Raw genomic sequence first — 27,517 nt, forward strand, 5'->3', positions numbered from 1 at the left:
TTGCAAAACATTGATTCCACGTATTAGATAAGCCCAGTCTCTGGTGTGACCTCTAAAGGTCATGACATTGCCTGAGGTCCAGGAATACAGGAGATGCTCTGTCTGTCTTTTATCCCTCTTTTACATCTCATGACAAATGTCTACATAATTTAATGTGCTGCTTAACAAATACAAGCTTGTTGTCTTGACTTATTTAAAGGGATTGTAAAGGTTCTCATTGTGCCTCTTGAACCACCACATGTTTTCAGAGTCCTGTATTTCACCTGAAGTTATTTGTGTGTTTTTTGTTGCATCCCGAACAATTTTCCTGGCAGTTGTGGCTGAAATTTTAGTTTTGGTCTACCAGACCGTGGTTTGGTGTCAACAGATCCCCCTAATTTCCCACTTCTTGATTAGAGTTTGAACACTGCTGATTGGCATTCTCAATTCTTGGGATATCTTTTTATATTCCTTTTCTATTTTATACAGTGCAACTAGCTTTACCACAGATCCTTTGACAATTCTTTTGCTTTCCCCATGACTCAGAATCCAGAAACATCAGTGCAGCACTGAATGAAGGTGCAAGGGTCTGTCAGGAGTCCAGAGACTCATTGACCTTTTAGGGGGTCCTCGACTTACGAACACTCGACTATACGAATAACTCCTACTTACGAACGGGACTTATCTGCCGTTCTGGGCATTCACAGGTATTTGACAGCGGGCACATTCAACGGAACATCAGAAAATGACGTATCTTCCTCTCTGCGCATGTGCGGCCATTTGACGGAACATCGGAAAATGGCGTAATTGCCGTTCTGCGCATGTGGTTTCCGACTTACGAACATTTTCGATTTACAAACAAGTTAGGGACTTTAGGTTTGTTCTTAAAGGGTCACCTAAAGGAAAACAATTTTTTTTGCTGAAATGACTGTTTACAGGGTATAGAGACATACAAGTTAACTGATTCCTTTTAAAAATGATTAAAAATAGATAAAATTCTATCATATAATGTGCCTCTAGTTTCACTTTCGGTTTTAAACTGGTTTCATGTTTATGTGAAGTAAAGAGACCCACAGAACAAAAACAAACAAATCCAGGGCAGTGTTTGTTTTTGATTGGTTCTGAGGAGTTTTAGACACACAGCTTAGACCACAGTGAGAAGCTCCCATGAGTTTTTTTCATAAGGAGCCAGACAAGCAGGAAGTGTGGAGATCACAGCAGAATTACAGCTACTTCAAAGCAAAAACTAACAATGAGGACATGAAACCAGTACTGCAGTAAGGTAAAGGAAGCTATTTAGCTAAAAAAATATTTTCCTTTAGTGATCCTTTAACCCTCTTGGGCACGGAGTTCACCAAAGCTTCACAGGTTGCCACTGGAGTCCTCTTCCACTCCCCCATGATGACATCACAGAGCTGGTGGATGTTAGAGACTTTGCGCTCCTCCACCTTCCATTTTGACGATGCCCCACATTGACCAGTCCATCACCTTTACCCTCAGATTCTTTAGCAAGGCAGTAGTTGTCTTGGAGGTGTGTTTGGCGTCATTATCATGTTGGAATACTGCCCTGTGGCCCAGTCTCCGAAGGGAGAGGATCATGTTCTGCTTCAATATGTCACAATACATGTTGGCATTCATGGTTCCCTCAATGAACTGTAGCTCCCCAGTGTCGGCATCACTCATGCAGCCCCAGACCATGACACTCCCACCACCATGCTTGATTGTAGGCAAGACACACTTGTACTCCTCACCTGGTTGTCATCACACACACTTGATGCCATCTGAACCAAATAGGTTTATCTTGGTCTCATCAGACCACAGGACATGGTTCCAGTTATCCATGTACTTAGTCTTCTTGTCTTCGGCAAACTGTTTACACTCACTACATTGTAGCAAAGTGTTATTTCTTCAGTGTTGTCACATGAAAAGATATAATAAAATATTTACAAAAATGTGAGGGGTGTACTCCACTTTTGTGAGATACTGTATCTAAAAATCTAATATGTTGAACGGCATTAAAGTTGAAATCATCCAGTGAAGACAATTATTTCAGTAATGGCTTTTCAATAGTGATGAGCTGAGTTCAGCCTAATCTGGAAAAAAAGTTGTCATTCTCGGGCCAGTCAGTTGCGGGTAGGACATTCCCTGCACCGCAGCTGCACATACGCAAAAGAGCAGGGGTTCTCATGACATCATTGACCAAATATGACAACATGGTAAATGACCCTATTAGGTGACCAATGGCATATCCATTTTGTGTACGTGTAGCTACAAGGTGGGGAATCCTTCACCTACAGTTCATTGGCCCGGCATTGACTGCTACTTTCCGGTTTTGACCAAACATTGGTTCGGACTGATCCCAAGCTCATCTTTACTGTCTAGAAGTTTTCCAACAGGGAAGAACACCCCTCTGAAACCCCCGGGTAAGAAACTAAAAGCCTCAGCCCAGGCTCCAGCCAGGCCAAGCCCCAACAGGTTTCACTCCGCACCTGTCCTCAGCATGGACTCCCCATGATTAAGCTCCATGGGCGGAGTGAAATACATTGGGGCGTGGCCTGGCTGGAGCGCAGGCTGAGGCTGTTGCACTTTCTTACCTGGGGTTTGCAGAGATGTGCGGCTCACATGGACATTTTCTTCCCTGTACGTTGGTGTCTGGAGTTGGGACGAGCTCCGTCCTAGCCTGCACCCACAGTGGTTGGCTTTATTGATGGGAATTCCTAAAACCTGAGCGGCATCCACAATTTCGGTTTGGGGTCACAGAAGATTTTCTTCACTTTGGAGAAGTTTCCACTCACTTCCTATTGTGTCCACAGAATGGGGAAAAAAAGTTAAGGTAAATCTCCCCAGTCGGAGACTGACTGATAGCTAAAATCCCTATGCATTTTTTTTTTTTTTTTATCACCAACTCTATCCAAAATGACAGGTTTGGCTTTAGACATACTTTTATTGCTATTATCTTTAATATTATTATACAAGATTAATTTACTGCCAACAGTTTGCGCAGCTCTTTACAAAATAAAGCAATATATTTAGCCCTGAAATCTCCTTGTTCCTGGTAATCTGGCATTCTGAGAACACCAGTTGTACAGTCAAGCCAAATATTCCCAAACCCATCTACTGTTATCTAATTACTATCTCCTAGAGCAACAGCTGGAGGTCCGCTAATTGCCATAGAGACTGTCCCCGGGAGAAGCTGACATAAAATCCCTTGGCTCAAGGAAGTTTACCTACCCTGAATCTTCCTGGAATTTACCATAGTTTTAATGCATAAAATTCAATTTAGGTTAAAGTGATATTGAAGGTGTGTGTGTTTGTATATGTGTTTTTATTTTATTTATTTATTTATATAAAATCTCATGTTATGTTATACTTGCCTACTCCCATTTAATGGTGTTGCTCAGAGCAGCCCGATCTTCCTCTTCTCCAGTCCCCTGCTGGCACTCCTGGCTCCCCCCCCTCTTCGAGTCTCCCCCCCGCCCCAGCAAGTAGCTTTCTAGGGGTTACCCGTGCGGGCTCCCTCGCACAGATAGTGGGGCTTTGCCCTGCCCCCTGCATCATAGGATTTGGTTGACAGCAGTGGGGACAAATGTCTTCTTCTGCTATCTGCCCTATGAGGAGGAAGAGCGTGTAGAGAACCGCTGCTCTTGGGCACAATGCTGGGTTGAGATTGGGCTCAGGTAAGTATTTGGGGGGGGGGGGGTTAGATCCTAGACAAAGACAGTATTTTCTTTTTACGTTAATGCAGAGAATACATTAAGGGGACAAACAAACTTTGAAGATTGAAAAACACTTAAGTTAAATAAGCCTGACCTTCCATGACAAAACAAAAACAAGAGGTCCTCTTGCATGCAACCCCCCCCCCCCTTCCACTTTCCCAAAAATCCCTTCTTCACGGCGTCCAGGAGGCACAGGTGACATCACAGTGCCTGACTGTTGCCTCCTGGGAAATGGGGCACCTGTAAGGATGCAACCCAACCAATTGCAGTATCGTGAGATATCAAGTGGCCAGAATGCAGGACTGAAAGGTGGTGGCATCTCCTGGAAGTCAGAACCACGTTGAGTTTTTTTTTTTATTTATTTTTTATTTTTTTATTATTGGTTTGGGCAGTGGTTGGCAAGGTAGTGGACCTTCCATTTGCATGGGTTGTTTGATTTACAGAATTCTATAACATTCCTATTTGAAAGTGTTTGGGCCCTTTCACACCTGTCGGCTATGGCGCATTGCGGTAACATGCACATTATGGCAAAGCAATGCACCTCTGACACACGTGTCTGACACACAATACCAGGTAACAAACTACTGTGTGGTGTGCTGCATCTGGAAAAATGGTGACTGTTCTTTTTTGATAGGCTGTCTTATTGCAACGCACATTAACACACAGCCTAACAGACGTACATTAATATATCAAAGCAGACGGGTGTGAATGGGCCCTAAAAGAGTATTGTGGCTATCAATGGATATTTACATCCATAGGTGAACTTCAGCAATTTCCCTCTATGGGCCAGATCCACGTACATGCGCCTATCTTTAGGCGGGCGTAGCGTATCTCAGAAACGCTACGCCGCCGTAACTTTGAAGGGCGAGTACTGTATTCACAAAGAAGTTACGCCTTTAGTTACGGCGGCGTAGTGTATATCGGGCGGCGTAAGCCCGCCTAATTCAAAAGAGGCTGGTTGGGGGCGTGTTCTATGCTAATTAATCGTGACCCCACGTATTTGACGTTTTTTATGAACGGCGCATGCGCCGTCCGTGAAAGAATCCCAGTGCGCATGCTCCAAATTACGCCACAAATCGTCAATGCTATAGACGTGAACGTAACTTACGTACAGCCCTATTCGCGAATGACTTTCGCAAACAACGTAAAAAATTTGACGGTGGCCCGACGTCCATACTTAACATTGCGTACGCCTCATATAGCAGGGGTAACTTTACTCCGGAAAAAGCCTTACGTAAACGACGTAAAAAAATGCGCCGGACGTACGTTTGTGAATCGGCGTATCAACCTAATTTGCATATTCCTCGCGTAAATCTACGGAAGCGCCACCTAGCGGCCAGCGTAAATATGCAACTAAGATACGACGGCGTAAGAGGCTTACGCCAGTTGGATCTTAGCAAAATTCCGGCGTATCTTGTTTTCTGAATACAGAAAAAAGATACGCCGGAGCATCCTAGAAGTTACGCGGCGTATCAATAGATACGTCAGCGTAACTTCTTTGTGGATCTGGCCCTATGTGTCAAAGCAACATGCAAACAGGGATAAGAATAACCAGCCATTTGGGGTCAATTTTAAAGCATGCTTTTTGTTTATGTTGTAAATGTACAGAGGAAACAGCATATTATCCACCATACTTGTGTTGCGGAATAAGGCACCGTAATATAAAATGTACAAAGGAACACAACATAGGATCCATCATACTGGTTTCATCTGGTTAATTGTTTAATAGCTGGTAGAACAAGTAATATGAGGTTTTCCTGAAGCATGTTTTAATGTTAAAGGGTAACTCCACTTCCGTGGGGAAAAAAATCGCAAATAAAGAAAAAAAGAATAAAGCGTGTACAATTGCGATACAAGTCATATTGTAATTGAATGTTATTAAAAATTACCTTTCCTTTTTCAATCTGCAGCCGCTGTAACTTTTTATAAATGCAAAGCAATATGGCTGCCTGGAGTTGTTCTGTGTACTGACCTTTCCCCCAGAAACATAATTTCCTGCTTGTGTGATTGGCTCACCAATTTTCCCAGACATTTGCCTAAGATGCAAGTCAGATTTCAGGCATCCCTGCAACAAAAATGTCATTTTTGGTGAGATATTTCCAATAGGAACACGTCTAAAGTGATGCAGACCCAGCAGTTTTCCTAATTGGTGCCCTGCAGCTGCCACAGCTGACTAATAATTATGAAACCACTCCCATTAGACTCACTACGCCCAGAGGCACAGACAAACACACAGGGATTTCTTCAGAATAACAAAAGATAGGAATCTGCAACAAAGGTTGTTATAATCCTTGCAGTGTACATAGATCACCAAGAGGGGAATGTTTTTTTCTCAACAAAAGTGGCGTTACACTTTAAGCTTGTTAACCACTTCCAAACCGCTGTACGACTATATACGGCCTCACTTTAAAGATGGATATCTCGGTAACGGCAGCAGCTGCTGCCACAACCGAGGTATTCATCTTTAGTGTGAGCGGTTCTGTTAACGATAACGGCGGTCTCCGCAGCAGATTCGCCGCGAGATCGCCGTTATTGGCGGCGGGAGAGGGCCCCCCCTCCCGCCGCTCTCCCGCACCCTCCGCCGCTTACCGGAGCCGTCAAGAAAAAACGCCCCACCCGTCCCCATAGCTCTGCTGGGCGGAAGTGACGTCAAAACGTCAGTCCCGCCCAGCGTCTTAAAGAAACATATTTTTTTTTGTCATTTGAAAAAATTAGAGTTTCAATTTTTTTTTTTTGCATTTTAGTCTAAATATGAGGTCTTTTTGACCCCAGATCTCATATTTAAGAGGACCTGTCATGCTTTTTTCTATTACAAGGGATGTTTACATTCCTTGTAATAGGAATAAAAGTGATCATTTTTTTTTTTTTTCCCCAGTGTAAAAAATAATAAAATAAATACCTGAGTAGTGCCTGCATATGAAAACGGTGTTCAAACCACACAAGTGAGGTATCGCCACGATCGTTAGAGCAAGAGCAATATTATAGCCCTAGATCTCCTCTGTAATTCAAAAAATGCAACCTATAAAATTTTTTAAACGTCGCCTATCGAGATTTTTAAGAGTAAAAGTTTGACGCCATGCCACGAGCGGGCGCAATTTGTAAGCGTGACATGTTGGGTATCATTTTACTCGGCGTAACATTATCTTTCACAATATATAAAAAAATTGGGCCAAATTTATTGCTGTCTTATTTTTTAATTCAAAAAAGTGATTTTTTTCCAAAAAAAGTGCGCTTGTAGGACCGCTGCGCAAATATGGTGTGACAAAAAGTATTGCAATGATCGCCATTTTATTCTTATTCTCTAGGGTATTAGAAAAAAATAAACATATAATGTTTGTGGGTTTTAAGAAATTTTCTAGCAAAAAAAACTGTTTTAGTCTTGTAAACGCCAAATCTGAAAAACACCCACGGTACTGAAGTGGTTAAATAAACGGCATAACATTGTTGCGCCTTGGGAAAAGAGATTGGACCTACTGTCATTGTTTTCCTCCTTCAATGTCTGAAATGTAAATAATTTTTTTTTTTTGTGTGTATTAGCTTGAGAATGAAGATGACTCTTCGGAAGCTCCAGCCATAGAACAGCCATCAACCTCCTCACAAGCTCCTCAGGCTGCCCAGGCATCTGGAAGTTCTACAGTAGACGCATCTCCTCCACCTTACAGCAGTATTGTGTCTGACATTGCCACAAACACAGGTAGGTTTAGAGTCAAGGTACACCATTTACCTTTTTTTGCCTGGAGTTGCGTTGTAATTTGAGGTGCGTTAAAGTGATATTAAATCAGTTTTTAAGCGCTTTCCACAGCTGATTTAATCACTTACTGAGCATGCAGCTACTTTTATCTTGTAATCTTTGCCTATGTTCTAGTTTAACCACTTCAGCCCCCGAAGATTTTACCCCCTTAAAGGAGAATTCCAGCCAAAGCTTGTTTGGTGGTACTTCTCCTATCGATCACAGGATTCCATTTTTCTTTTTGCACTCCTGTGATCCATTTTCACTATAGAGCGTATTGAAGTCTGCTCTCTGGTGACGTCACCAATGTCAGTCCAGGCACCACGTCATCCCAACAATGGGACTCTGGATCTGCCAAGTGCCTGGACTGACACGCGCCTCAGCCTCTCAGCAAGCCGCTGAGAGCCTGAGACAGCCGCTCTGCCCCCTCCACAGCTCAGCACTTCAATGAGCGAGGAGGGAGCTGAGCAGAGAGCTGTGACTGACGGTCTGCAGCTCTCTGCTCATGGAGATGTGAAATGTGAAAACCGGGCGATCTGTGTTGTTCACTCGCTCGGTTTTCAGTGTCGAGGCGCTGGGGGACAGATGCAGCATTGGACCGATGCTGCATCCACCTAGGTAAGTATGATTGGGGGGAAAAAATGCCCATACTTCTCTTTTAATGACCAGACTATTTTTTGCAATACGGCACTGCCTTATTTTTAACTGACAATTGTGTGGGTGGGCAATGCTTTACCCAAACAAAATTGTCTTCTTTTGGTGGTATTTGATCACCTCTCCGTTTTTTGAAAAAAATATATATTTTCTTTTTTTTGTTATATCTATCTATCTATCTATCTATCTATCTATCTATCTATCTATCTATCTATCTATCTATCTATCTATCTATCTATATCCCAAAACATAAAAAAATATGGACTTTTAATTATTTATTTTTATTTGTTTTCACTGGTAATGGCGGCAAACTGCAATTTTTTTTTTAGCCTTTTTTTTTTTTTTTTGTTTGGCAGGACTGCAAAATTGCGGTGGACAAATCTGACCCTAAGTGACACTTTTTGGGGACCAGTCACACCAATACATTGATCAGTGCAAAAAAACACCAGGGGCGATCAAAGGGTTAAGCGTGTTTGTTTTCTAACAGTGTGGGGATGGACTTACAGGAAGAACACAGAGATCACTGTTCCTGATTATTGGGAACAGAAGATCTCTGTGTACTTCTCTGTCAGAATGGAGATCTGCCTTGTTTACATCCCCGTCTGTGGAGCGATCGCGAGTGGACATCGGACCCACAGATTGGTTCCCCCTCAGTGCAGCGGACGCACACACCCACAGTATCTATTGCACGAAATGACGTACAGGTACATTGTTTTCATGCCGTAGTATATATGCAGTGGGTGGTCTTGAAGGGGTTAAGCTGGTGTCATGACCGCTGCCTCAGATTTCCTGTTTCAGGGTGGCTCTTTTTTTTCTTGCAGCAAACACTAGAGGTGTTTCTCCCTACACTGTGTGCATCAATAGACACACACCGCCTAGGATGGCAAGGCATGTCTCTGTTTCTCCTTCATCCTTCCTCCTCCCTTCTCTAAGCTAAGCCTTTACATTGCTGGTAAATACGTGCAAAAATCAGTCTGTCAGTGGTCGTAAAAATAACCAGTGTCTTTAGAATCCGTTGGTGTAAAATTAAAATGATTGTAAGGGCTTTTTAAAAAAAAAACAGACATTGGTTTTGCACAGAGCAGCCCCTGATCCTCCTCTTCTGGAGTCCTCACCCGTGTTCTGGGCTTCTTCTCCCTTCTGAGTTCCTGCATAGATAACAAGCCGCTTGCTATAGGGGCACTCGTGAGTGCTCGATTCTGAGCCAGGCTGTGTGCATTCACAGTGTGACTTAGCCCCTCCCCCCACCCTGCTCAGTTTTTGACAGATAGCAGCGGAGCCAATGGCTCCTGATGCTCTCAGCCAAACCTATGAGAGAGAGAGGAAAGTAGAGAGGAACTACTGCAGATAGGACATCACTGGATTGAGATCAGATTCAGGTAAGTATTTGAGGGTGAGGTAGGGGGTGAGGCTACGATTTTTACCTTAATGCGGAGAGTGTAGTGTAAGTGGCATAAATAATTCATAGTTGGTATCTTGAAAGCATAGTATTTGATCAGACTTTTAGAATACTGCATAAACAGAATTTCAAATTTGTAACTTTTAATCCTACATTATAAAATGTAAAATTTCCATGAAAATTATACAAAATACCTAAACCATGCAGAGAAAATTTTTGATTTTTTCTAACTATAGTTTTAAACTATTATACTTGTATAGTACATATTGATACTTTGGGTGTTTCCAAGACCCAGAATTTTTTCTCAAAGCATTTCATGAACAAAGTTCACTTCTTCAGGAGCAGATTACCAGTGGATCTATAATCTACATCGACATGCAGGCTTGCCAATTTGTCGTATGGCTTGTAGTTTTGCTATGTTTTAGACAAAATAGGGCCTGGGGTTACCCTGAAGAGAAAGTGGGAGTAAAATTGATGTCGGTAGCAGCAAAAATAACCTCCAGTATTGGTGTCATTGATAACAACAATAACCTCTAAACATTGGGGTCAGTGGAAGCAATAACTTTTTGGTTGGTAGCCACATTAATAACCCCCAATGTTTGGGTCAGTGGCCAAAGTGATCACCCCCCAACATTGAGGTCAGTGGAAAGCAATACCCCCAACATTTAGGTCAGTGGCCCAATAACCCCCAACATTGTGGTCAGTTTAAACAATAACCCCAACATTTAGGTCAGTGGCCCAAAACCCCCAAAATTAAGGTCAGTGAAAGCAATAACCCCAACTTTCAGGTCAGTGGCCCAATAACCCCCAACATTGTGGTCAGTGGAAGCAATAACCCCAACTTTGAGGTCAGTGGAAGCAATAACCCCAACTTTGAGGTCAGTGGAAGCAATAACCCCAACTTTGAGGTCAGTGGAAGCAATAACCCCAACTTTGAGGTCAGTGGAAGCAATAACCCCCAACATTGAGGTCAGTGGAAGCAATAACCCCCAACATTGAGGTCAGTGGAAGCAATAACCCCCAACATTGAGGTCAGTGGAAGCAATAACCCCCAACTTTAAGGTCAGTGGAAGCAATAACCCCCAACTTTGAGGTCAGTGGAAGCAATAACCCCAACATTGAGGTCAGTGGAAGCAATAACCCCCAACATTGAGGTCAGTGGAAGCAATAACCCCCAACATTGAGGTCAGTGGAAGCAATAACCCCCAACATTGAGGTCAGTGGAAGCAATAACCCCCAACATTGAGGTCAGTGGAAGCAATAACCCCCAACATTGAGGTCAGTGGAAGCAATAACCTCCAACATTGAGGTCAGTGGAAGCAATAACCCCCAACATTGAGGTCAGTGGAAGCAATAACCCCAACTTTCAGGTCAGCGGCCACAGTAATAACCCCCAACATTGTGGTCAGTAACCGCAATAAAAACCCCTAATATTGGTGTCACCAGCCACAATACTAATCCCCACACTTGATGTCAGTTACTGCAGTAAGAAACACCTACAAATGGGTGTCAGTGTTGAGGGGGAAAAAAAAGAAAACCATTGCAGCACTTGCAATAAGTTACTGTGAATCTCTAGTTGCCATTTATTTTTATATTTTGCCTATAAATGCCGTGTAGGTGTTCAGTGGTTTGACTCGCATCGGTACTCCCTCAGCCACTCTGCCGGAACTTTAATTTAACTGTCGGATGAGATTACTTTGCCTGTAAGAGCAAACCGTGCAGTGCAAAGTGCTGGAACTCCAAGTGATCCAAAACAGCCACACTTTTTTTGGTCGGCTGGAGGATTTTCCGGTCATCTGGTTGGTCATTTTGAACATACAGGCACCACAAGAATGATGACAATCGGCTAGAAAAACCTTGTTATGATAAATGCATCAACTCTTGACTCTACTTTTTTGTGTTATTACCTTGCCAATGTGCAGTAAACATTCTAGTTGTTGGTGGAAAGTGCATGGGGAGATGACGGCAAGGTAAAGTGGTTAATGACTTCCTCTTGTTCCACTATGTTTTACTCATAACTGATTTCATTTGAATTAATCATTGGAGCAGATTTTCCATACGGCTTATTTTAAGTAGTCTCACTAACTTCAGAATTTTACCACTACATTTTTTTTTCTTCTTTTTTGATTTTTAGAACTCTAATACTGATTCGTAAATGACAGATGTCGATTTTTGACTTTGATCGCTCTTGGTGCTTCAGTGTCTGAAAGAACAATTGATTCCGTAATAATGTTAAAGCGGTGGTTCACCCTTAGAGGGCACTTTTTAGCCTTAGATTCCTGCTCGTTTTTACTAGGGGAATTGACTATTTGTTTTAAAATATGAGCATTACTTACCCGTTTACGAGATGCATCTTCTCCGCCGCTTCCGGGTATGGGCTGCGGGAATGGGCGTTCCTTCTTGATTGACAGTCTTCCGTTCGGCTTCTTTCGGCTACGAGTGACGCGATGGATGCGACCGTCGGAAGCCTCTAGGAAGACTGTCAATCAAGAAGGAACGCCCGCTCCCGAAGACCCATACCCGGAAGCGACGGAAGAAGATGCATGTCGAAAACGGGTAAGTACGGATCATATTTTAATACAAATAGCCGATTCCCCTAGACCGAACAAGCAGGAATCTAAGGGGAAAAGGGGAAAATTTTTATAAATGGGTGAACTCCCGCTTTAAATTAAAAAGACAGACCGTTCTTGTCACAGATAGTAGGGGACTGCTTTATCTAGGGGTTTGAGGAGTTCCTTGATTGAAGGATTGATGACAAGTACATAGTAGAAAGCCAAGACAACGCATGAACAGAAATCTGAACACTGAACAAATCAGGAGAGGAGATATAGAGGGTTATTTACGAAAGGCAAATCCACTTTGCACTACAAGTGCAAAGTGCAATTGAAATTGCACTGAAAGTGCACCTGGAAATTCAGTCGCTGTAGATCTGAGGGAGACATGCAAGGAAAATAAAAAAACAGCATTTTAGCTTGCACATGATGATAAAATCAGCAGAGCTTCCCCTTATTTCAGATCTACCCCTCAGATTTACAGCGACCGCACTTCCAAGTGCACTTTCAGTGCAATTTCAAGTGCACTTGTAGTTTGCACTTATACTGCAAAGTGGATTTGCCTTTTGTAAATAACCCCCAATAGGGTCAGGGGAGAAAGCCAGGAGTATGCCTATATTTAGGCAGATTCGGAGCAAGTTACGCCGGCGTATCAGTAGATACGCCGTCGTAAATTTAAGCGTATTCTGGAAACCAGATACGCTTAAATTAGGCTAAGATACGAGCGGCGTAAGTCTCCTACGCCGTCGTATCTTGGGGTGCAATTTTTCCGCTGGCTGCTAGGTGGCGCTTCCGTTAAGTTCGGCGTAGAATATATAAATGACTAGGTAAAGATACGCCGTTTCCGTAAGAGGTACGCCAGCGTAAAGATAAAGCTGCCCCTAGTTGGCCTAGTAAATTTTAAGTATGGCCGTCGTTCCCGCGTCGAAATTTGAAAATTTTACGTTGTTTGCGTAAGTTGTCCGTGAATGGGGCTGGACGTAATTTACGTTCACGTCGAAACCAATACGTCCTTGCGGCGTACTTTGGCGCGATGCACACTGGGATATGTACACGAACGGCGCATGCGCCGTTCGTAAAAAACGTCAATCACGTTGGGTCACCAATAATTTACATAAAACACGCCCTCTCATCCTCATTTGAATTGGGCGCGCTTACGCCGGCCCCATTTACGCAACGCCGCCGTAAGTTAGGAGGCAAGTGCTTTGTGAATACAGCACTTGCCTCTTTGACTTACGGCGGCGTAGCGTAAATACGATACGCTACGCCGCCGGAAAGATGCGCCGCCGTACCTGAATCTAGGTAATTGTCTGTAATTGTGAACGTGTGTTTTTTTTTTTTTTTGATCTCTGGATGGCCCCTTTAAGTTAGACCTACCAGGAAAGATGCACCAATTTGTGTATATAGTCATCAAGTGAAAACAGTTGGTGAGCTACAGACTATCAAGACTATCCAACCCATTCTGCAGCTAAACAAAAAACAGCTTGCTAACTGTTGTACCAAGAGGAATATATGATCTTGGCTTTCATGGTAATTCTAACTCTTTCTTGCTCAGGGACTCAAACAAGTGTGTGGATTCGAAGTTATGGCTTTACTCGCTGTACACGTGTTCCGGGTCTGCGATACAGAAAATATCAAAGCCAGAGCAAGTCGGGCAACTGGCATTTTCAGCAGTAGCAGACTACATACAGTATTTCTTCTTATGTATGTATAACTGGCTACGTGTTGCGCTTGGCCTTTTTTTTTCTACCCAATTAGCCAGAATCTAAAGAGCATTTCACAGGGTCACTGGGACTGTACTTCCATAAGCATGTACGGTGCAGCCCCCGCTCTCTCTTACTGTTTCTGTACTTTTCAGTCATATGTAATGGTCTGTTTTGATAGCTGTGAGAAGATTCTACTTGAGGTTTCTGTACTTGAGAGGCGGATTGGGAATTCATCTGCATCACAAGCAGGGGTTTTCAGATTACCAGTTACTGACAGAAGGAACTGGGGTGAACTGGAAGACCACAGCAGTTCTTGTAAAAACTGTACTGAGAAAGTTTGGGTGTGCCTTCTGCATGTGTCACAAGATTACATTTTTTACTTTTGTCTAGAGCAGGCATGGCCAAAGTCCGGCCCGTGGGCCAATTGCGGCCCGCGTTCTGGTGGGAGAATCTCCTGTTTACTCAGCGCTGTCTGTAATAGGAAGTCCCGTCTCCTGGGCTGCCATTGAACTACTGTTCTGTCTATCATAGGAGGCGGGACTTTGTATTAAAGAGTTTGCCATGTAAACAGGAGAGTCTCCTGTATGTAATCTGTTTGGTGCTCGTTCCGCCCCCCCTCCCTGTCCCCCCCCCCCCTTTGATCAGGCTGCACTGATGGCAATGGTGAGGCTGCATTCATGGCAATGGTAAGGCTGCATTCATGGCAATGGTGAGGCTACATTGATGGGCACTGACCCTATATTTGCATCACAGTTCTCATCTCTTCATCACACACAGCCACAAAGGCTGGAGAATTCTTGTTGGGCATCAGTACTTGGACAAACACACTTGGACCGAATTTAAATGGTTCAAAGAATTTTCAGGCAAAATGGTCGGCCCTCACACATGTTCACTTCATCAAATCTGGCCCTCTTTGAAAAAAGTTTGGACACCACTGGTCTAGAGTTTACCTTTTAACTATGAGTCACTTGAACTATTCACTTATTCTGTAGTATAGAAACACTGTAAAGCGGAGTTCTATATATTAAAAGTCAGCAGCTGCTGACTTTTAATATTTGGACACTTACCTGTCCAGGGCGCCCGCAATGTCGGGTTCCGAAGCCGATCTGTCCCTCTGCTCTCGAGTGGAGGCGCCGTCATCTTCTGTAAGGGAATCAGGAAGTGAAGCCTTGCAACTGGTCCCTGCTGTTTTCTGGAACCCGTGTGTCTCCCAGAAGACAGCGGGTGGCGGCTGGAGTAGGCACCTCCCCCTGAAAGGTGCCAAATGTGACACCGGAGGGGGGGGTTCCTAAAAGCGGAAGCTCCATTTTTGGGTGGAACTCCTCTTTAAGAGGCAAGTATACCAAGGTTTATTAGCTGTACAGGAAACTTTTTGGGATGTTGGCAATACGCTCATAATATCACTTACACTATTTCTACATTACATGTGTTCATAGTGATGTTTTTTTTTTAAAATTAGCTGATAGCATCAGATGACAGAACACCAAAGTCTGAGAATTGTGAATTCTACCTATAATCCTTTTTCTTCTTACAAGAATGAATTTGTTATATCTTCTGTTTGCTGTAAATATATATATTTTTTTTCTGCCTTTCTGTAGAAACACAGAGTGAATTCTACCCTGTACCACCTCCTTACAGCGTAGCCACTACTCTTCCAACTTATGATGAGGCTGAGAAGGCCAAAGCCGCAGCAATGGCGGCAGCAGCTGCTGAAGCGGCGCAGAGGGTAAGTTGTGTTTTATAGAATGCGACGTCCTAAATGTGAAGCTCTTAATGTTTTTTAATTTTTCAATTTATCTTATAATGATTGATCCTAAAGTGTTTTCAAACATGCTAAACATATGTCAAAAAACTTCACCGTTTTACTGATGTCATAATATTGTACTGTCATTCAGATTATAAGGAGAACATCAGAATAAATGAATCTGAAGTGCACATTTGCTTTTACCATACAGAGCACAGGTACAATTTTAAAGGAGAGCTGAACCGGGGAAAACATGCTTGTATGGGCAGCTCTGTAAGGCCCCGTACACACGACAGAGTTTCTCGGCAGAATTCAGCGAGAAACTCGTTCAGAGCCGGATTCTGCCGAGAAACTCTGTCGTGTGTACACTTTCGGCCCGATGGAGCCGCCGAGGAACTCGTCGAGAAAATAGAGAACATGTTCTCTATTTTCTCGTTGTTCTATGGGAGAACTCGGCCCGCCGAGCTCCTCGGCGGCTTCAGGGCTGAACTCGCCGAGGAACTCGATGTGTTTGGCACGTCGAGTTCCTCGGCCGTGTGTACAGGGCCTGAGAGAAGAGACTTTGTATGTCTTCTGCTAAAAACTCTCTTCACTCTCACTAGAAGGTTTATTAAGTTGATCTGCTACATATGTTGTGCATTGTACACACGTGGTATCTGTTAGCTAAGTTCTATGAAGGTGCAACTCTGAGGCCTCGTACACACGGTCGAACATGTCCGCTGAAACTGGTCCGCGGACCAGTTTCCGCGGACATGTTCGGTCGTGTGTAGGGCCGACCGGACAATTTTCCGGCCTAGCGAACAGGTTTCCAGCAGACAAAAGTTTCTTAGCATGCTAAGAAACTTGTCCGCTGGAAGCCTGTCCGTCGGACATGTCCGATGGTCAGTACGACTCATCGGACATGTCCGCTGGCCCGAGAACCCACGCATGGCGTCGAAGTGATTCGACGCATGCGTGGAAGCATTGAACTTCCGGGTTTACGGACGTGGCGGCGTCAACGTCACCGCCACGTCACCACGCTATCTGTCCACGGGGATTTTGGTTTGATGGTGTGCACAACCATCAGACCAAAATCTCTGAGCGGACATGTCCGATGAAAACGGTCCACGGACCGTTTTCATCGGACATGTTCGCTCGTCTGTACAAGGCCTGACACATGTGAGTTGCATCATCAGTGGCCACCCTATGGATGATGAAAAAATATGCCAGCAACGAGATGAGCTTCCTTTTAAGATGACATTGTTGACTGGCCAGGGATTTCACAGAGCTGTCACAGGTGGAGCAGGACAAACGCAACGGTAAGTTTTGTATAATGTGAATGTGTGTTGTTCGTACATGCACAATATTACAAGTGCAAACCCCCTACCCACCACAGCCCTTTCAGTTCTGCTTTACAGATAAAGTCTAATTTCATTTTCTTGGAACCCCCCCCCCCCCCCCCAGGGGACAAAGTACCTGTAGTAATTTAGTCACATCTTCCTACATGCAGTGGAAGACTAGCACATGGCCATACAGAATGCTCCCCTTCCCCCACACAGCTGTCCAACAATGCAGCTAGCAAGGAGATGACTGCATGGCTAGCCACTGCTTGTCTTTTTAGTATTTTCCTAAGACAAGGGCTGGCAAGAGGTATGCAGAGGAAATGGGGGCTGACACACCCCCTTCCTCTACATTCTTCTTGCTGGCGCTAGTTTTATGAAAGTGCTTGGAGCTGGAGATAAATGTCGGCTTTCAATGCAGTCAACTTGCTAGATGCATTGTTGGATGGCCATGGGAGGAGGAAGGCATCCTGACCAACCACATAACTAGCCCTTAAAGTGATTGTAAAGTCTCTTTTTTTATTTTTATATAAAAATAACAAACATTTTATACTTCCCTGCCCTGTGCAGTGGATTTTCACAGAGCAGCCTGGATCCTCCTCTTCTTGGGTGCCTCTTTAGTGCTCCTGGCCCCTCCCTCCTGTTAAGTGCTCCCACAGCAAGCAGCTAGCTATGGGGGCACCCGAGTCGAGCTGCAGCTCCGTGTGTCCACTCAGGCTCTCTCTTTCTCTCTCTCCTGATTGGCTAACTGACTCTGACAGTAGCGAGAGCCAATGGTGCCGCTGCTGTGTCTCAGCCAATCAGGAGGGAGAGTCCCAGATGGCCGAGACACTCGTGGACAACGCTGCATAGAGATGGGGCTCAGGTAAGTAATAGGGGAGCCGGCGGGGGATAGATGCAGCACCGTGCAGAAACCTGCACAGAAGTCTCTAATTGCAGCCAAAATCGGGACTGACAAGTGGGAGTGACATTGTGCAAGTTCAGCTGAACTTGCACGGCTTCATTCCCGCAGCCCAGTGTGAATCGAAGTCTCCTCCCCCCATTTTTATGCTTACCTGGTAATTCTGTAGAAAAACACTTCCTGCCATATCTGCCTTTGCTCATCCTGATTGCATGGAAAGATAGGGAGATTAATAGTTCACACAAATAAGATAACCTTGTTTATGCCTCCAGTTCAACTCACAGGCAAAATGTATTTATGGCAAAATAAACAGATATTTTCTTTGTTTGCTAAAAATTTTCCTAGCCTAAAAAACGAAAAACATTGCTGCCACTACATTTAGGGATTGGTACGCTGCAAAATATTAGCCCTCCTGCACACAGGACATTTTTTTTCCTCTTCTGGGTACCTTTGCTGTAGTGGAGGAAAACGTAGATGAACAAAAATGTTCCTAAAGCCATGTTTATGCGCGTTCACGCGCTTGGCATTGATGCATTCTGTTGGTTAGAATATCAGTTTATTCTGGTGATTAGAATGCATTAACACACAAACATGCCTAAACGCTCTATCAGTAACACTCTGGTGGCATGTTTCTTTTTATGCCTCTAAATGCCTATGTGTGCATACACATACAGGGGTAGATTCATAAAGAAGTTACGCTGGCGTATCTATTGATACACCGCGTAACTTCTAGGATGCTCCGGCGTATCTTTTTTCTGTATTCAGAAAACAAGATACGCCGGAATTTGGCTAAGATCCGACTGGCGTAAGTCTCTTGCGCCGTCGTATCTTAGTTGCATATTTACGCTGGCCGCTAGGTGGCGCTTCCGTCGATTTACGTGAGGAATATGCAAACTAGGTAGATACGCCGATTCAGAAACGTACGTCCGCCCGGCGCATTTTTTTACGTAGTTTACGTTAGTCTTTTTCCGGCGTAAAGTTACCCCTGCTATATGAGGCGTATCCTATGTTAAGTATGGACGTCGGGCCAGCGTCAAATTTTCCGTCGATTATGTCGTTTGCGTAAGTCGTTCGCGAATAGGGCTGTGCGTAATTTACGTTCACGTCGAAAGCATCGGCTTTTTGCGGGTTAATTTGGAGCATGCGCACTGGGTTACGTTCACGGCCGGCTCATGCGCCGTTAGTCAAAAACGTCATTTACTTGGGGTCATGTTTTATTCACATAAAACACGCCCACCTCTTCACAATTTGAATTAGGCGCGCTTACGCCGGCAGATTTACGCTACGCATAGGGGAGAGCAGAGCAAAGACCGGGCGGTCTCTGCACAGTGTGCGGGGACCGCCCTTTTCTGCCGACAGCTCAGCGGGGATTTATGGAGGATCCCCGCTGAGATCCAAACGGGCTAACAATGAGACTGGGGCGGAGGTTCACCTTCCAGCAGGAAAACGACCCTAAACATACAGCCAGAGCTACAATGGAATGGTTTAGGTCAAAGCATATTCATGTGATAGAATGGCACGGTCAAAGTCCAGACCTAAATCCAATTAGGAATCTGTGGCAAGACTTGAAATTGCTCCATCCAATCTGACAGAGCTTGAGCTATTTTGCAAAAAATGGGCAAAAATGTCACTCTCTAGATGTGCAAAGCTGGTAGAGACATCCCCAAAAAGTCTTACAGCTGCAATTGCAGCGAAAGATGGTTATATAAAGTATTGACTCAGGGAGCTGAATACAAATGCACGACACGCTTTTCACATATTTATTTGTAAATAAAATTAAAAACCATTTACCATTTTCCTTCAAAATAATGTACCACTTTGTGTTGGTCTATCACATAAAATCCCAATAAAATACATTTACATTTTTGGTTGTAACATGACAAAATGTGAAATTTCAAGGGGTATGAATACTTTTTCAAGGCACTCTAGGCTACCATAGAAGTGGCATTTTTGATGTCCTGTGTGCATGAGGCCTTACATTTTATATTTTCCTGGGTTTAGATATCTTTTATTGGCAGAAGTGCAGTGTTAGGAATAGAGCGCCGCACAAGTATCCCTGTCTTCTGTCACTTGCAGTATTATCAGATCAGTTACTAGACATATCAGTTACTGCCCATAGCCAGACCCCTGGTACTGACCATATCACAGGGAGACAATAAGATTGGAAATCCATTATGAGCTATTAATTCCATGCCTTCTTCCTGAAATTGTTGGCCAAATGTTTGTGAAGGATACACCGCCTCCTGACATACAATCTTATTGCAGTCTGATAATTATCACTCAGTTTGAAAACAATGGGGTTTATTTACTAAAGGCAAATCCACTTTGCACTGTAAGTGCACTTGGAAGTGCAGTCGCTGTAGATCTGAGGTGGACATGCAAGAAAAATAAATAACAGCATTTTTGCTTGTACATGATTGGATTGTAAAATCAGCAGAGCTTCCCCTCATTTCGGATCTTCCCCTCAGATCAAAAGGGATTGCACTTCCAAGTGCACTTGTAGTGCAAAGTGGATATTCCTTTAGTAAATCAACCCCAATGTCTCATGTCTATGGGTAATTTATGTATCTAATGAACAACTGTGTAGAATAATCAATCACTATTTTTTACAACCCAAAGCCACTAGCAGTAACCATTGTTTTGTGCCAGCCGGGAATGTGTCCCACACTCTCCACTGGTAGAATACAATAGCACAATGGGGGAATCGAGCAATATTCTTTCCTTCCACCCGAATAGAAATTGTGGTTTTCGAAACCGAAAATTCAGGATACCTTTTGGGCAAAACCGAAAATTACAGTGTGTATGTGTGCATATATGTGTGTGTGTGTGTGTGTGTGTGTGTGTGTATGTATATATATGTATATATATATATATATATATATATATATATATATATATATATATATATATATATATATATATATATATATATATATAAAATAGTGTGTGTGTGTATGTATATGTGTATATGTATGTGTGTGTATATATATATATATATATATATATATATATATATATATATATATATATATATATATATATATATATATATAAATATTAATTTTATTGTCTTATTTTTGACCTTTTAAATTAATATCATGAATTTAAAAGAATATTAGGTAGATTCAGAAAGAGTTAGGCCGGCTTATCAGTAGATAAGCCGACCTAACTCAGAATCTACGCCGACTTATGTTAAAGTGTATTCTCAAACAGAGATACGCTTAAACATATCTAAGATCCTATCTTAGGTTGCAATATTAAGGCAGGCCGCTAGGTGGCGCTTCCATTGCGGTCGGCGTAGAATATGTAAATTTAGTAGATACGCCGATTCACGATCGTACGCCCGGCCGACGCAGTACATTTACGCCGTTTACTTAAGAGATAGGCCGCCTAAAGTTAGAGCTGGGCCCTAGGTGGCGTTGCCAATGTTCAAGTATGGCCGCCGTTCCCGCGTCGAAATTCGAAATTTTTATGTCGTTTGTGTAAGTCGTCCGTGAATAGGGATTTACGTCGTTTACGTCCACGTCGAAATCAATAGGCCCGTGCGGCGTACTTAGCCGCAATGCACACTGGGTAATGTAGGCGCCCGGCGCATGCGCAGTTGAAAAAAACATCAATCACGTCGGGTCAAGCCTCATTACCATTAAACACGCCCCCTCAGACAAATTTGAATTAGGCGCCCTTACGCCCGCCCGCTTTAGGCTACGCCGCCGTAACTTAGCAGGCAAGTACTTTGAGAATCAAGTACTTGCCTCGCTAACTTACGGCAGCGTAGCCTAAACACGCTAAGCTACGCCGCCGCAACTTTGCACCATTCTCTCTGAATCTACCTATATGAGTTTGTCAGCCATTATCGACCCCTTTTAGCGCAAGAAAAGTTCAAGAAAAATGCATCCCATTAAATTCTCTGTATATCTTCATACTAGACCAGTAATGGCGAACCTCGGCACCCCAGATGTTTTGGAACTACATTTCCCATGATGCTCAGCTACTCTGCAGAGTGCATGAGCATCATGGGAAATGTAGTTCCAAAACATCTGGGGTGCCAAGGTTCGCCATCACTGTACTAGTCCCTTGCGCTTCCCTTGTGGTGTTAAAAAGGCTGCTTGCTGCTTTTTTGTTAATTAAAAAAAACACACCAAAAACACACCTTTTCTGCAATGCATTGAAAACGTAGCAAGAATGAATCAATAATGCACCTGTGTTACATTTTTTTGTATGCGGTTTTTGAGTCACATGACCTATGAAAAACGCACCATAAGCAGAGTAAAATCGTGGCAAAATGGCGCACATTATCAACACCTTTTTCTAATTGGCAAAATGCCAAAAAACTATTTTCGCCCGATATGTGTTGGCCGCCCACTTTTTGGTGCATTTCTAGTTCAGATACTAGCTGGCATAATATCTGCATGGAGTATGCATGCCCTCTCCATTTGTGAGGTTTTTCTCTGGGCTCTTTGGTTTTCTCCACATTTTTGGAAATATGGTCTTATATCTGGCTGTGTAGAGGCAAGTTTCTCCAGTGGTACTGATGGGGAAAGGTATTTATACTGTGTAATTTGCTACCCAGTTTGGCCCTATGCACACAGACGTCTAGAGGCTGCTAAGTCCCCTAGCAAAAAATCTCTGGCGCTTTTCTGAACCCGGGGAGCTGCAAGTGGCGCATACAGCAGCCGTAGCAAGTGAATGGCTGTATGCAGCAATACTCGTGTAAACACTGATGGTTTGTGCATCGGTGGTTATCAGTTTATTTGTGTATGGCATGCTTTCCCAAACCCGCCACTTGCATGCATAAGCAGGTAAATGCTGATGCGCAATCCATTTGCGAATATGGCCACGTACAGACACTCATTTGTATGGGCTGCTGTATGCGACACATGTGGCTCCCCTGGCACCAGAAATGCTATGCGAATGGACGTCTGTGTGCATGAGGCCTTTGATGGCAGTATATAAAAAAAAGGGGTTGTAAAGGTTCACAGATTATTTAAAAACCAAAGCAAACATGTCATGAATGAATGAATGAATGACTTGTATAGCGCTACACATGCAAACTGAATCGCCTCTGGGCTCTATTCCAGCCAGTGTCTGCGTGGCTGGTGCGGTCATTTTACCCCGTAGGATCACGACACGCTAGGAACACGCAGTCATACACACAGATATACATATATATACTGGGCCAATTTTGGACAAGATCCAATTTACCTACCAGCATGTCTTTGGAGTGTGGAAGGAAACCGGAGTGCCCGGAGGAAACCCACGCAGACACAGGGAGAACATGCAAACTCCAGGCAGATGGTGTCGTGGTCGGGATTCGAACCAGCGACCCTTTTGCTGCTAGGCGAAAGTGCTGCTCACTACACCACTGTGCAGTTCGTTTTTCTCAGAGTGGCCCCAATCGTCCTCTTCTGGGGTCCCACGACGGCTCTCACGGCTCCTTCCCGCAAGAGCTAACCCCCTCTGGGAAGCGCTCTCCCAAGGGGGTTTGCTTGCGGGCGCGCTCCCGTGCCATACAATTGGCGTCCATAGGCGCCAATTGTATGACTCGCCCCCGGCGACCGCATCATTGGATGTGATTGACAGCAGCAGGAGCCAATGGCTGCACTGCTATTAATCATCCAATGAAGAGCCGAAAAGAGCTGGGGGAAAGCAGCGCGGGATTGCGCCCACGTAGATTCGGGGCTCAGCTAAGTAAAACATTGGCTCTGGGGACCGGTGACTGCAATGTGTGTTTTTTGTCTGTCACATAAGAGGGGATATCCCTTGACCTCCCATCCCAGAGACACAACAGAAAGTGAGGTTTAGGCTACAGTCACACAAATTACAAAGTGCGTCCAGCAGCAATCGCCACAGGTAATCGCTGGCTTGGTGGACAGCCATGGATAGCTGCAGCTTCCTTACGAATCTGCAGATTCAAAAGTAGGGCAGATCCAGATTTGGACTTCTTCTCATCGACTTTTTTTTTCTTAAAAAAAAAAAAAAAAGGTTTGGCTAGAAATACACTTTAACAGTCTATTGCCGCATACACAACATCACTTTATGTGATGAAAAAAAAACGACACTTTCTGTGAAGTAAAAAATGACGTTTTTGAAACTTCAATTTTCAAAGACGAAGTTGCCTACACACCATCGTTTTTCTCACAATGTTCTTGCAAAGTGAGGTTACGTTCCACCACGTTTTACCATTGAAGTAGCTTCTGGGCATGCGTGGATGAAAAAACGTCTTAGAAAACGACGTTTTTTGCTACACACGGTCAATTTCTGTGAAGTAAAAAGTGCACTTTTGAAAAACGACACATAAAATTGAAGCATGCTTCAATTTTTTTTGGTCGTTTTTTACAAGACATAAAACGACGTTTTCCCCCACACACAGTCAATTAAAGTGACGTTTTTAAAAACGTAATTTTTTTTCATCACATAAAGTGATGGTGTGTACGCGGCATAACTCTTGAGAAAGTACACGTGGCTCAGTGTGCTAATGTGGCTTTCATGTCATCCTTCCTCTTTTCTGTTACTTGAACATATTCCCACGTAATGCTGAGTTTCTACATTCTTCTGATTTATCTGTAGCTGTTTTGTATACATCTGATGGTGATCTGTCTAGAAATGAGTACATGTAAACAGATTTTGTTTCAAGAGGAGTTCCGCCCTCAGCAGCTACACATACTGTAGCTGCTGATTTTTAACATTAGGACACTTCCTATCCTGGAGTCCAGTGATGAGGGCACCACAAGCGATCTTTGGTTAGGCTGGTCGGGTGTTGCTGCGGCCATTGCTACTAAGGGAACCCGGCAGTGTAGCCTGTAGGCTTCATTCCCGGGCCCCTACTGCGCATGCGCGCTGCGCTCTTTCATTAGCTGACAGATGAGGAGGAGGGGGACCGTGTTTCTGATTCCACTTTTGGGTGGAACTCCGCTTTCAGTTATGATCCGTTGGATCAATAACCATGCATGTGAAGGCCTACATTGCACAGCTGATGGTGAATTTTGTCAATCCAACAGACTATCTTTAAAGCGGGGGTTCTCCCTAAATTATTTTTTTTTTTTTTTCTAGCATGTCATTCAGCATAGTAGCTTGAGCTACAGTATGCCTTTATATTTTTTTTTTTAGCGCCGTACTCGCGGTTTAATCGGGTTGTAAAGTTTCAGGGGAATGGGCGTTCCTATGCAAAGGGCTCGTGATTGACGGCCGGCTATGGCACGTCACGCTTCACGGAAATAGCCGAAATAGGTGTTTGCTCTTCACGGCGCCTGCGCAGTCAGCTCCGATGTCTGTGCGCAGGCGCCGTATAGCGCCGGGAAGAGCCGAGACCTACTCCGGCTATCTTCGGGGAGCGTGACGTGCCATAGCCGGCCGTCAATCAACTTCCCTCTGGATAGGAACGCCCATTCCCCGCGGGGAGTCTGATTCTTCACTGTAGGATTAAACAGTGAGTACGGGGCAAAATAAATAAAGGCATACTGTAGCTCGCGCTACTATGCTGAATGACATGGTAGAATGTTGTTACTGAGGGTGAACCACCGCTTTAACCACTTCAGCTCTTGCATGTGTGCCACCCCTTTTGAACCAGAGCAGTCTTTCCATTACATTTCAGCTATAGGCCTGTTGATTCAGTTCTACGTTTGTTGTTATTTTAAAGTGTTACTAAACCCACAACAGTAAAATCGGTCTGTATTTGCAGTAAAGCATGCCTGTTATACTCACTGTGGAACCTGAGGGGTTAATCCTCTGCATTGTGTAAACAGGCTGTTTGATCCTGTCTTCTCTGATCCTCTCCTTCTTCCATGGTCCCCATCTATCTGCTGATAGAACAGAGCCTTAAGGGCAAGCTGCCCTGTTTGGTGTGTATTGTTTTTTTTTTTTTTCTTGGGAGAGTGCATGTGATCAGCACAGGACCAATCAGCACTGTCCAGACAGAGGGTCAGGGGCCCTGCAGCCTCATAGGACAATCGGGGGAGAATGAAAACTCCTCCTACACGCTTTAACCCGACACTGATAGAAGTCACAAGACTACTCTAACTGCTGAGGAGAAAAGGTTTGTTTACTAAAATAATGGCATTTCCATGTTCTGTGTACTGTGGGAGACCAGATCTAGGGAATGCAGGGTCCTGGGTTTAGTAACACTTGAAAATAAATATTATTTTCATACAAACAAGGTTTCCTCTGCAATATTGTCTTGCAAAAATCATCATAAGTGCAATCTATAGACAAAAACAAAAATGACTTGAAAAAATTCACCTTTTTGACTAGTCTTTTACTATTAAAATATCTAGGAGTTGATTTACTAAAGGAAAACATACTGGGCCAGATTCAGATAGATCAGCGGATCTTTAGATCTGCGTAATCTATGTGATTTAAGATCCGCCGCCGCAAGTTTTGGAGGCAAGTGGGTAATTCACAAAACACTTACCTCCAAACTTGCGGCGAGATAGGAGATACACCGTCGTATCTCTTTCTGAATCTGGCCCACTGTGTGCTGCACATGCACTTACTTCAAAGCTTCACATTGCAAAGAATACTCAATCCCATGCAAGGGAAAAAAAATCAAATTGTTGCTTGTACATGATTGGATGATAGAAATCAGCAGAGCTTCCCCTCCTTTTAAAGCTTCCCCTCAGATCTAGAGCAAATGCAGTTCACTGTATGTTTGTTTGCCTTTAGTAAATCAACCTCCTACTGTTACTGTGGATCATGTGCCACCCTTTCCCGTCACAGGTGCATACATGCTGAGATCCAGCACCTGAAGCCTCTTGTGTTAGTTGGCATACAGCTCCTGGCCATGCCTGCACAGTAGGACCCCATAAGAGTCTATGGGGCTATTTTCCTTCTTAGGACACAAAGGGAGAAGAGCTGCTATGGGGCTCCACTGTGAAATCGTGACTAGGGATAGATAGCTTGTGTCGCTGGATATCAACAAACACAGGAGTTTGCAGACATCAGAGCTCTGTGAGTGTGCAGAGTCAGCAGAGGGGGGCAAAAAAAGAATAAGGGCCGCTTCACACCACATGCAGTACAGTGCATTTTTTTCTGCATCAGAAACGCATTGATAGTATGTTATATGGTTTCCAATGGCATAGATCGCACCAGTGTGTTCCAGTACCATATTTTTTTTTTTTTTTTAGAACATGCTGCATTTTTTCTGCACTGAACTGTAATGGAACGCAGTAAAACGCATCAAAAATGCACCTAAATGCACTGGAACGCACATGTCCCCATTTAAGGTGAAGAGAAAATAAAACAAAAGCACCGCAAACGCATAAAAATCACGTATGCAGAAATGCATCAGGAACGCATGTGGACTGCGTCTTTATGGTGTGAACTGGCCCTAATTGCTGTTTGTGTGAAAGGCACTTATTCTGTAACTGACATCATTTGCAGGTCAAATGTCACCCATATGAATGAACCACAGTAATTACAATGTAGCAAAATAACAGTTGCTACATTGTAAAAAAAAAATTGGGACAATATCCAAAGTTAAAAACTACAAGGGCAGAAGATTTAATAAATGGAAAGATGAAAAATGACTGAAGGTCCACTTTAACCTCCAGACCAGACCAGCAGAGGGGGAGATGCCGCAGCGCTGGGTTAGAGCATTGTGGTATAGTGTGCCGTGGCATACGTGCCATGATGTGTGAATACTTGCACATTATGGTAAACACCTTGGTGTGGGGGGTATAACTGGTACAGGAATGAAGAAGAAATACCCTTGATGGGGACGCCGACAAGGGTAAAACCGGCATGCCAAACTGGTGCTTCCTGGGCCTCTTGTCGGCTGCTGCTTCACTTAGTAAAACGTTAACTTTCGTTTAGCCCAGCACCA

General features: G+C 43.8%; 1 protein-coding gene across 2 annotated transcripts in view; it reads left to right on the plus strand.

The window, feature by feature from the left end:
* The window catches only part of NDFIP2 (Nedd4 family interacting protein 2), a 138,114-nt gene that overhangs the window by 15,467 nt on the left and 95,130 nt on the right, over positions 1–27,517 (plus strand). For both annotated transcript variants that reach the window (XM_040341430.1, XM_040341431.1), the window contains exons 2-3: positions 7,233–7,389; positions 15,335–15,462. In XM_040341430.1, the coding sequence (XP_040197364.1) occupies positions 7,233–7,389; positions 15,335–15,462 (285 nt within the window). The remainder of the gene's footprint in view (positions 1–7,232; positions 7,390–15,334; positions 15,463–27,517) is intronic.

Source organism: Rana temporaria, chromosome 2 (genome assembly GCF_905171775.1).
Source record: "Rana temporaria chromosome 2, aRanTem1.1, whole genome shotgun sequence".
In the NCBI taxonomy this organism is placed as follows: Eukaryota; Metazoa; Chordata; class Amphibia; order Anura; family Ranidae; genus Rana; species Rana temporaria.